This window comes from Diachasma alloeum, unplaced genomic scaffold, assembly GCF_001412515.2.
Source record: "Diachasma alloeum isolate Michigan unplaced genomic scaffold, Dall2.0 Dall_scaffold_00327, whole genome shotgun sequence".
NCBI lineage: Eukaryota > Metazoa > Arthropoda > Insecta > Hymenoptera > Braconidae > Diachasma > Diachasma alloeum.
The window spans coordinates 313,452-325,195 of record NW_021680466.1 but is presented as its reverse complement, the minus strand read 5'-3'; the positions used below and the strand labels follow the sequence as shown (position 1 = coordinate 325,195).

Below are 11,744 nucleotides of genomic sequence, written 5' to 3'. Positions count from 1 at the left end.
GGCGGGACGTTTACCCCTGAAGTTGCCTGCAGGTCTGTCCCCCCACCCCAAAAATCGCGTGTGTGCAAGGGAAATTGCGAATGTTGTCCCTGGATTTACCTCTTCCACTCGTCGTAACAATTAGCAATAAATAGCTGCACGTGTTTCAGTCCAATAATTACAACCCCTAGCCCCCGAGGGGATGAACTGGACCCTAAACCCTCACGTGTTCAGATGTTGAAATTGCATTTTGGGAGTTGAGACGTCGAGGGGGTGCACGGGAATGACAGATTGAGTGCCATCCTAGGATTTTGAGTATCATCATCGCTTCGATGCAGGGGAAATACGGGGGTGAGAGCCAGGAAGTCGATGATCTCGGCATGATGAATCTCCGGGAGCTGCTCACCGAGGTACCGCTTGACTCTTTATTTTATTTAGATTTTTTTTTCGGGGCTTTGTGAGGAGATGCAGAGGAGTGAGGTTAGGTTGATTGAATAGGGTCATTCCTGATGATGAGGAGAGGGTCAATGATATTTCAAGATTTTTTTTCAGAGGACAACGAAATGATGCAAATAATCAACGATTTTTCCAATTTTTTTACGAGAAAAAAAGTTTTTCAAAATTTTGGGATTTTCATCATTTTGGGATTACTGGGGGATTCTGTCATGATATTCAAGCTCTAGATGCAGTGAATTATTGATTTTTCAAAGGATTTTTGATGGAAAATGACGTAAAAAAAAAGAAAGAGATTGGGGAATTGTGAAGTTTTTTTTTATCAAGCAATTAGAAACCTACATACAAGGTTTATTAGCTACATAATATGTTAGTAATTCCACTAGATAAAGAGAAACAAACAAAAAAAGAGAAAGGAAAAAAAATTACACTTTGTCTGTTGATTAAATTTTTTCGCAAATTATTATATTTATTCAATTCACATTCTTTAAAGAATCTATCAATCGAATTGTGAAGTGAAAGAAACTTTCTGAAATCATCAATATTTCTTGAAGAAATGGTGGATTGTGATGAATCAGGTTTCATTTTGAAGCTTGAAAAACTATCTTCATAATGAAAAGAAATTGGTGAATTTCACTCTGCGGATCTTGAGTTATTGATGATGATGAACGGCTCATTTTACTTTTCTTGTCCCTAATTATTCTTGAGACGTAAGATAATTGCACAATTGAATTAAAAATACATTCATCAATCACTTGGATGACTCCCAATAATTCTGATAATTCAATCAGATGATCTAGGAGTGATTGCAGTGCTACGAGCGATTTTTTTCAGTGTGAACGAGTTTGCACATGCCTCAAGGAATATCCTAAGACACTGTTAAAAATTTGTGTCTAAAATTTCCGGTACACTTTTTGGAAATTTATATCGAATTTAATTACTACTAAAATTTCGAGGAATTTCATCGTTGAAAATTCAGAATTTTGTGGAAAAATGAAAGAAAACCGTACATTTGAATTCCTTTTTTCTCTGAAAATGAATGGAGAACCAGAAAATTCCGGTAAATATATTCTGAAATTTTCAGGACAATGACACTGAGTACGATTTAGGGGGAAAAAATCATGAAATTTCAGATTTCACTGAAAATTCAACGCAATTGGGCACTAAATATTTATATTAGATTGGAAATTCAAATAAATTGAGGAATTTTGGAATTTCACTGAGATAGGGAACTTGTATGATTTTTTTTCAATTTTCTAATCTCAAGTTTGGGACCTGAATAATTCATTTTTCATTCACAAATGTTTGAAATATCACTCATTAATTAATAATAAATTATTAAAAGTTGAAGATTTCAAACGTGTCGAAATCGCTAATGACGTCACACAGACGGTCGAGCACTGGACCAATCACAGAATGGCTCGAGCCGACCTAACCCAATCTTGAAGAGCGCCTCGGCCAATGGAGAACGGCAACTCCCCACTCTCTTCTTCTTCGGCCAATGAAACGTTGACTGACCGTCTTCGTGACCTCATGACTGAAAAATTGGCCTCGAAAACGACTCATTTTCAAATAATTATCATAAGACATCTAGGCAATATTCTGCGATAATTTTCGCCATTTAGCTATCCATATGTTATGCGGAATGTGTGAATAGGGGAATTGGAAAGAATTGAGCTTCATGCAAGTTCCCTATTGAAATTTTGAAATTTTACTGAATTTCTAGTGAAATCCAACATTTTATAATTTTTTTCCCCTAAATCGCCTTCAGTGTCACTGTTCTGAAAATTAGTAGTCAACTGTCCATGAAATTTCATTTTTTTTCTAACAGTGCAACTCGACTCAAAAGTTAGTCCCTATGGATTTCCGGCAAAAAATCTAAATGACTTGATTTATGACATTCTCATAAAGTATTGAGTTTTTCTATTCTCATAAGTTCTTGATGGAGGCAGAAATAACTGTTTGAATCAAATAAGAAATTATTTGTTAATCAATTGTTTGAATCAGATAAGAAATGATTTTACGAAATTGCCTTATTTTTTAGAGTTGAATATTTCACAAAAAATTCACCTGGAAGATTGCGATTCCTTTGGCGTTGCTATTTGACATATATTTTCCATATCACTTTGCCTCAGGAATACGGGAAAGATAAACTGAAAATTCCCTCTTCATTAGTTTTTGAGACACGAACATTTCAATCCTTATTTTTCAAGATACAAACATTCCATGAAGCTTCTTATACTTGAGACTCCAATTCATGCACTCACATTCCCACATTGGAATTCAGTGATTACATTTACAACCTCAAAACAATTTTTTTGACTGGATTTTTTTTCTGAAAAAATTGCAGCAACAGTTACAAAAATTCAGTCAACAACATCTCCAACAACAAATATTTCAGTCAAAAATGCATTCAACCAAGGCAAGGATAACCCTTGTGACCCTTGTGACCTTACCTTAAGACGGGAGAGCACCCGATGCATATTCCGAAGGCCTCGGGTTCAAATCCCGCTCTGGACTATCCAACTTTGTAAACTAATATCGGAAATTATCCTGGATCCCGTCTACCTACCCCAAAATCCTATCCAACAATATCCTGTGCCGTCACAAGTTCTCAGAAAAAAAAATTATTTTTGCCAAATATCCATTCACTTCAAAGAAGTATTTATTTTTTCAATACCATATTTCTCCATTCGACTCATTCTCAGGCAAACCTCATCAGGTTTCAATTATGTCAATTATATTGCTCTAAAAGATGATCATGACCTTGAGTGAACTCCAATAATTATCAACATCGAGAAATTGATCGCAATTCTTCCCTCTAGAAAATAAGAAATTTAGAAAAAATGGATAATCATTGAAGGAGTTCATCCAAGGTCACGTGCAACATGGTCATCCTCTAGAGGAACATGATTGTTACAATTGAAACCTAATCAGGCTCGCCTGGGAATGACTCGATTGAAGAAATACGATTTTGAAAAAATAAATGCTTCTCTCAGGCAAATGAATATTTGGTAAAATTTTGTTTTCTCAGTGTCTAAACTCCCGTCTTATGTGAAAAATCGCCATCATTCTTCAGGAAAAATAATGGAGATGAAATTTTTGCATCACCATTACGAAAAACATGTTGAATCGTGGCGTCAAAGGAATCCCAATCATGCCTGCGCCCCCTACTCTTCTCACCCCGATACATTTCGTGACTTCCGCAGTTCAATGGGTTAAAAACATTTGCACACCCCAATATTCCCCTGAATCGGATCTTGCTCTGGCGAAGCTTTCGCTGATTTGACCCCTCCCCTCCCCGCGTCATAAATTCCGCTAGTGCACCGGAATATTTTTCTCGCCAGCCGCCGCTCCTCCAGGCGATTTTCCTCGGCAACGTCCAGGAGATCCGTACCCTCCTCTCCAACCAAGAAGACATTCACTGGCAGGACGACAAACACCGGACACTGCTGCACGCAGCGGCCTTCATCGGCGACCCCGACATAGTAGAAACCCTAATCCTGAACGGTGCAGGAGTCAACAAGAAAGACAAACGTTGGTTGACACCCCTGCACCGTGCCTGCTGCTCGGGCAACGAGTCAACAGTTGAAGTCCTCCTGAAGCACGAGGCTGCTGTCAACGTGAGAGACAGAAGATGGCAGACTCCCTTGCACGTGGCAGCAGCCAACAATGCAGTCCAATGCGCGAAACTGATAATCCCTCGATTAGTCAACATAAACCTGACAGATCGAGGGGGAAGGACGTGCTGGCACCATGCGGCCTTCAACGGTCACGTAGAGATGATGGAACTGTTTCTCTCCCATCAAGACTGCGTCGTGAACGCCAGAGACAAAAAAGACCGCCGAGCCCTGCATTACGCGAGTCACATGGGCCACGAGACAATCGTTAAACTTCTCCTGGACAATGGGGCTGAGGTAGACGTGCGGGATCGTGATCTTTACACGCCCCTTCACGCCGCCGTGGCAGCAGGCAAAGTCGAGAGCATAAGGATTCTGATCGAAGCTGGATCTGACATCGAGGCGAAGAATGTTTACGGTAACACGCCTCTGCACGTCGCCTGTCTCAACGGGCACGTGGACGCGGTTGCCGAGCTGGTGAGATGCGGCTCGAACATCGAGGCTGCCAACTACAGGGGCCAGACACCTCTGCACGTGGCAGCAGCCAGCACCCAGGGGGTGGACTGTTTAGAGAGCTTGCTGAGGGCTGGAGCGAGGATCAACGTGCAGTCCCAGGTGAGTGGCATGTCTTTGAAGGCCCTTCAAATGTTCGATACAGTAGTCTACTCCCGTTAGAGTCACACTCGTTATAGTCGCATTTGCCCTCATATCCATTTTTCGGCCCGCGAGGGCTCCCCCCACTCCATTACCTACGAAAGCCTTTAAATGAGTGCTCCTGTTTTTCCTGGAGGAGTCATTGTTTTTGAATTCTCGGAAATTCGCAAAATAAAATACTGAAAATATGAATTTACGTCAATTTACGATGGGTAGACATTTAGTCTTCTCCTGATGGTCACGGAGAGAGGTTACACTTTTATTGTGGTAAAATTAATTAATAAAGTTAAAATTTGATTAGTTGGTCGAGTGAAAATTGAAATGAATTGAAAAATGGATCCACATGAGAATGCTCCTTTAATTAGCAATAATTACTAATTAATTTTTATTTTTATTGGTCATTATAATATCATAATTGTTATGATAATTATTATTATATTTTCATTTTTTCATTAATAAAATGAAAAAAAAATTCAGTATTTTTATTTTATCAATGTCGATTCTGAGAAATTACACCCGGAGTAAGCGCGTGGTGGTGGAAGGTGAATACAGTCGCATTCCCCGAATTCACTTCCCCAACAGCCCCTTGAGTGTGACTAATGGGTGTCTACTGTACTCAATCGATACCTCAGGGTCTTCTATTTCCCTCGAGACCACGTAAAATCGAGACGAGACCGAAAAATCAAATATCTTCCGAGACCGAGACGAGATGAGACTTTAACATACGAAACCGAGACGATATTGCTGATTTCAATTTTAGTTTGAGACCGAGACGAGACTTTCGGGAATCTCACCTCGTCTGGTCGGGTGCCCAGCCCGAAAAATAACGATGGGACCTGAATAATTTTGAAGACACTTGATGCCTATGACAAGCCCTTCCAATTGACTCTAGATTTTTCGAATTCCACTCAGCGGTTTTCGAGTTATCGATGATTGATGTTGAATTGATTGAAAGGGACAAATGAATTCTGTTATCCTTCAGGACGGAAGGACTCCCCTCCACATGACGGCCATTCACGGTCGTTTTACCCGTTCAAAAAGCCTCCTAGATGCCGGAGCATCACCAGACACTCGCGATAAAAACGGTAACACTGCCCTGCACATTGCAGCATGGTTTGGCCACGAGTGTCTGACCACAACATTGTTAGAGTGTGGTGCCTCCCCAGGGGCGAGAAATGCCGAGCAAAGGACCCCATTACACCTTAGTTGTCTTGCTGGCCACATTGAGGTGTGTCGAAAGCTCCTTCAGGTAGACAGTAGAAAGATTGACTCGAGAGACATTGGTGGAAGGACCCCTCTGCACTCGGCAGCCTTCGAGGGCTCCGTAGACTGCCTAGACCTTCTGTTATCAAGTGGCGCCAATTTCAGGCTATCGGACAATGATAACAGGCTTGCCCTGCATTATGCAGCGAGTCAGGGACATTATTTGTGTGTTTTTACTCTGGTGGGTTACGGAAGCGACCCGAATGCTCAGGATGTCAATGGCGCCACTTGTCTTCATCTTGCCGCAGCTGCGCCCAATCCGGCTGACAGCTCGGATCAGTGTGTCAGGTACCTCCTGGATCATCGAGCTGATCCCCAGATCAGGGACAAGAGGGGATTCACTTCGATACACTACGCGGTTGCTGGGGGCAATCAACCCGCGCTGGAGGCACTTCTCCATGACTCGAGTTTAGGCGCAACGGTAAGTCCTATATTGCAAAGTTATGAGTTTTTATCGAAGGACACGAGTTTATTGAATAATTTCGGGTGAAAATAATTGAAGAAAAGAGATGAAAATAAATTACACATTCGCGGACTAAAAACAAAGATAAAAGACGGAGAGGGAGCAAAAGAACAAGTACGCGACAACATTATTCTCATTTACCGCGGGATAATAGTTTACAGAACGTCCACCAGGTGGATGTAACCGAGTTTATTAAATAAATTGGGGCGAAGAGAATTGAAAAAAGATACAAAATAAAATTACATGTTCGCGGACTAAGAACCAAAATAAAAAATGGTTGAGAGGGGGGGAAAGAACAAGTACGCGACAACATTATTCTCATTTACCGCGGGATAATAGTTTACAGAACGTCCACCAGGTGGATGTAACCGAGTTTATTAAATAAATTTGCCGCGAAAAGAATTGAAAAAAAGATACAAAATAAAATTACATGTTCGCGGACTAAGAGCCAAAATAAAAATGGTTGAGAGGGAGGGAAAGAACAAGTACGCGACAACATTATTCTCATTTACCGCGGGATAATACCTACCAGAACGTCCACCAGGTGGATGTAACCGAGTTTATTAAATAAATTTGCCGCGAAAAGAATTGAAAAAAAGATACAAAATAAAATTACATGTTCGCGGACTAAGAGCCAAAATAAAAATGGTTGAGAGGGAGGGAAAGAACAAGTACGCGACAACATTATTCTCATTTACCGCGGGATAATAGCTACCAGAACGTCCACCAGGTGGATGTAGTCGAGTTTATTAAATAAATTGGGGCGAAAAGAATTGAAAAAAAGATACAAAATAAAATTACATGTTCGCGGACTAAGAACCAAAATAAAAATGGATGAGAGGGAGGGAAAGAACAAGTACGCGACAACATTATTCTCATTTACCGCGAGATAATAGTTTACAGAACGTCCACCAGGCGGATGTAGTCGAGTTTATTAAATAAATTTGCCGCGAAAAGAATTGAAAAAAAGATACAAAATAAAATTACATGTTCGCGGACTAAGAGCCAAAATAAAAATGGTTGAGAGGGAGGAAAAGAACAAGTACGCGACAACATTATTCTCATTTACCGCAAGACAATACTTCACAGAGCGTCCACCACGTGGAAATAACTGACTTTTCCAATCGCGAATTTTCCGCAACTTCACACACGAATTGTCTCTGAAATACATAAAGCGCTGTTTTCCAGGTCGGAGGCAACTCCTCGAACCCCTCCCCGGTGCTCCCCTCGACCTCCCTCCCCCAGTTAGCGACCCTCCTCCCGCCGCAACCGGTCCTCCCCCCCCAGAACTCCCTGAACCCCTCGACATCGGCTCTAACCCCCCTCCACCTAGCGGCGTACCACGGTCACGCGGAAATCCTCCGTCAGCTCCTCCCCCTCTTTCCAAGCACAAACATCCGCGAGGACACGGGTAAGACCCCCCTCGACTTAGCCAGCTACCGCGGTCACGAGCAATGCGTCCGCCTTCTCCTGCGGTGTGCGGCCCTCGTCTCAGTCCAAGATAATATCACCCGCCGTACGCCCGTCCACTGTGCCGCAGCCATGGGCCACACCGAATGCCTGAAACTCCTCCTCAAGTCCACTGAAGACGCCTCAGTCGTGGACAGATGCGACGCGAAGCATCGAACTCCCCTGACCCTCGCGGTTGCCAATCACTTCCCCGATTGCTCCTCCCTTCTCCTAAAATACAAGGCTGACTGCAATCTTCCGGACGTCAACAAGCACACGCCCCTCTTCCGGGCGGTCATCCACGAGGTGGACCTCCCGGTGGTGGAGATGCTGCTGCAGCACAATGCGCGGGTCTCCCCGCAGGACTCAAACGGAAAGACTCCGCTCCATCTGGCGGCCGCTTGTGGTAATGTGTCAGCTCTGGCGGCCCTCGTTAAAGCCGACTCATCCGCGGTGGGCCTTAAAGACGATCAGGGCTGCACGGTGCTGCATTGGGCCTGTTACAACGAGAACGCCAAGTGCGTTGAGTATCTGCTTGAGTCAGGGCTGATAGACACTCTGGAGGGAAATCCCTTCTCGCCGGTTCACTGCGCTGTTCACCAGGGCTCGGCGCACTGTCTGGAGCTTCTGATAAATAAATTCGGGGGACAGGCGGTGGCCGTCCCGAGGGATACACCTGGCGGACGGCTTCCGCTGCACATCGCGGCTTCCGCGGGCTCCGTCGAGTGCGCCAGATTGATTCTGGCGTCGGTGGGAACTGAGGCCGGGGGACTAGAGGCGCAGGATTACGCGGGACGCACGCCGTTGCTCAGCGCTGCTGTCACGGGGCAGACGAACACCATTGAACTGCTGTTGGAGTGGAAGGCTGATGTCAGGGCGGTCGACTCTGGCAGCAATACGGCTCTTCATCTGGCTTGCCAGAGGCGGCATTCCACCGCTGCTTCGCTCTTGCTGGATAGGATCGAGGCGATGGTGAAGGACGGGGAGGCCGGACAGAAGGGCCAGATGCACATGATGCAGATTGTTAATATGGTTAATAAACAGCAGAGGACGCCGTTGCATCTCGCTGCTAGGAATGGACTGGTCGGGGTGAGTATGATGCTCGGGGGGGATTGTGGGTCTTCGGGAGGTTCTCATCGGTTGTTCATAGGTCACCCGGAGACTTCTTCAGCTGGGGGCGAGTGTCTTCGCGGTGGACACTGACGGATTAACCCCGGCTCTGGCCTGTGCACCTAATCCAGCTGTTGCCAAGTGTTTAGCTACGATCTTAGCTGCTCATGGTAAGTTTGTAGCGGGTTGGGTGGAGCTTTGGAAATATTGACGCGATTTTTGAGAGATCGATTCGACTATTTTGCCAGATTCCAGAGATCGGGCCCAACGACATAAAATATCAACAAACATTGAATTACAGAAATTCACACTCTCAAGTGTGTTCTAGAAGGAATTGAATTTTAATTATGATTAAAATCTTATTCAGTGAAAATAGGAATTAAAACATGAGCAAATCATTTATTGTAATATGAACATTTAACAGCTGATAAATTGGGACATATGATTTTTATCGGTCGCGTTGCCTTTTGCCATGAGAATGATTATAAATTAATTCATAGTAATTCATAATTTTTTTTAATGGTTTTGTTTTTTTTCTGATTTTTAAGGCCAAAATTGGGAATCAACTCAACAGTCTCCATCCATCCAACAAACGTCCGAAGTTTATCTTAATGGAAGAGTCGGTGATTCACAGCACAGTTCAGATTCTGAATTCTACTGACGTCAACTAACGCGTTCACACGCTGATTTTTTATGAATGATTGAGATAATGGAGAAATTGGTGATTGACTCTTAGCTTTTTAATCGGTCTAAGTGCTTTCGACGCCTGCGATTTGTGCGGATGGAATTGGTATGTTTTTTATCCTCATAATGTAGAAGAATGGAGAAACAATATTTTCTATAAGGTAATGACGATAATTTTTGTTTTCTCGTTTTAATAATTCTTTTTTTTGTACTAGAATACAAAGATCTCTCGCTTTTGCGATGTGAATAATGTTAATGGAGTTTATAATAGCCGGTTGAATTTTTTATATGAATCAAAATAGTTATTGATACTTAATTGAGGACACCGGCATGCTCAATAATGCTCTTCGATTGTTTAGTTTTTATCGGGTGGGTAAATGCAATCAGTGGTATCGTTTCATGTCGTAACGATTGGCTTGAATAAAAAATTGTGAAATAATGTGAGTCCTTTGGGATGATAATTCCCCACCGTAGGGAACTTGCGTGATTTTTTGTATTGTTTTAGCCTTAAGGATATCCATGTACTTTGGCCATTTTTTTCCAGTGAAAAGCTTTTCTACTTTTGTCGTCAAACATCAGAGCTTTCATTTGACACCCATTTGACGCTAAGTTTCAGGACATTTTACAAAGATTTTATTATTTAAACTTTGCAGGTCTGAATTTGAATCTTGATATTGAACTGTTAGAAAATATTATAAAAATCTGAAGAAATTTTAGAAATTTTACTTTTGGGGGAAGATTGACGAAATAATTCAAAAGTTGCAATTTTTGAAAATTATGAGCCTTTTCTATAAATAATTTATAAACACTCAATTTTCTACCATAAAAATCATTCGTTCGGAATCGTAACAAATTTATTAATATTTTATTTATTTATTAATATTAATATTTTACCATAATTCGATTTCATGCCTAAAAAAAGAAGTTTTCCGAAAGTTTAAACAATTTTAATTATTTATTTATAAACAACGAATGTTTAAAAAATAATAATTCTGTGCAAACGGAAATTTGAATGACACTGAATATTCATGATTTTTTTCAAATTTTTCTCACGCAATTTGATTGACAAATTTGATGATTGAAAATAGTTTAATCTATAGTGTGGTCTGTACCAAACTGTAAAAGATACTTGGGATACTTTGACCATTTTTTTCCAGTGAAAAGCTTTTCTACTTTTGTCGTCAAACATCAGAGCTTTCATTTGACCCCATTTGACGCCAAGTTTCCGGACATTTTACAATGATTTTATCATTTAAACTTTGATGTCTTTGATATTTTATATATCTTTGATATTTCAAGTTGATATGTCGATCTTTGCACAAGCTAGAGTGATTACAAATTTTTTTTTATATCTCGAAAACTTTGTATGGACGGGTGTAAGATTGATGACCCTACGCTCGTCTAGCTGAGGTGAACACATCATTAGTCCAATATTTCTCTCAAAATGAGCGTGAAGATGCGATGATTTAAATTAGACAAGATCTATGCGCGCGCTGATCTATTCATTTGTTGAAATGAAGAAATGGAATTCATTGAATTTCATTTTCTCATGAATACCTTATAAAAATTGATAATGAATCAAAGAGAAATCGACTAATGATTGAAGTGAATAGCCAAGTAGAGTAAAAGAATATATAAAGAATTTTTCATTTTCAATTAATTATCTTCAATTTTTCAAAATAATCGATCTCCATAAAAGAACAGAATTTATTAATTTCACCGATGATATATATACATGTGAAATATATTTTATATATATATATATATATATATATATATATATATATATATATGACGTGAAAAAAAAAATTTACCATTGAAGAATTTTAAATTATGTCACTGAAGAATTTGAAAATGCCGCGTGTTTTTTTTTTTTGTGAATAACTTCGTGTCACATATTGACCAATCAGAATTAAGGATTAGCGGTCAGGCAGTTTCGAGATATTTCGATATAAAACAACTTCACGTTTCTTTCATCTTTAGTAAATAGGAATAGGATATCAGAGGGTAAAACCTTCGGAATTGGAATTTACTTATATTAATCATGATAAGTACTATTTTTTAATAAA

At 40.9% G+C, this 11,744-nt stretch overlaps 1 protein-coding gene across 1 annotated transcript; it reads left to right on the top strand.

The window, feature by feature from the left end:
- Positions 1–74: 74 nt before the first annotated feature.
- On the top strand, positions 75–10,355 carry LOC107040335 (serine/threonine-protein phosphatase 6 regulatory ankyrin repeat subunit A). Its single transcript, XM_015260384.1, has 6 exons — positions 75–389; positions 3,780–4,667; positions 5,689–6,390; positions 7,621–8,970; positions 9,032–9,161; positions 9,540–10,355. The coding sequence occupies exons 1-6, from the start codon at positions 312–314 to the stop codon at positions 9,650–9,652; spliced, it is 3,261 nt and encodes a 1,086-aa protein (XP_015115870.1). The 5' UTR covers positions 75–311; the 3' UTR covers positions 9,653–10,355.
- Positions 10,356–11,744: the final 1,389 nt, after the last annotated feature.

Coding starts and splice junctions, on each gene's coding strand:
- LOC107040335 (XM_015260384.1), top strand. CDS start 312: ATGCAGGGGAAATACGGGGGTGAGAGCCAGGAAGTCGATGATCTCGGC. Junction 6,391..7,620: donor ACTCGAGTTTAGGCGCAACG/GTAAGTCCTATA, acceptor GCTGTTTTCCAG/GTCGGAGGCAACTCCTCGAA. Junction 9,162..9,539: donor TACGATCTTAGCTGCTCATG/GTAAGTTTGTAG, acceptor CTGATTTTTAAG/GCCAAAATTGGGAATCAACT.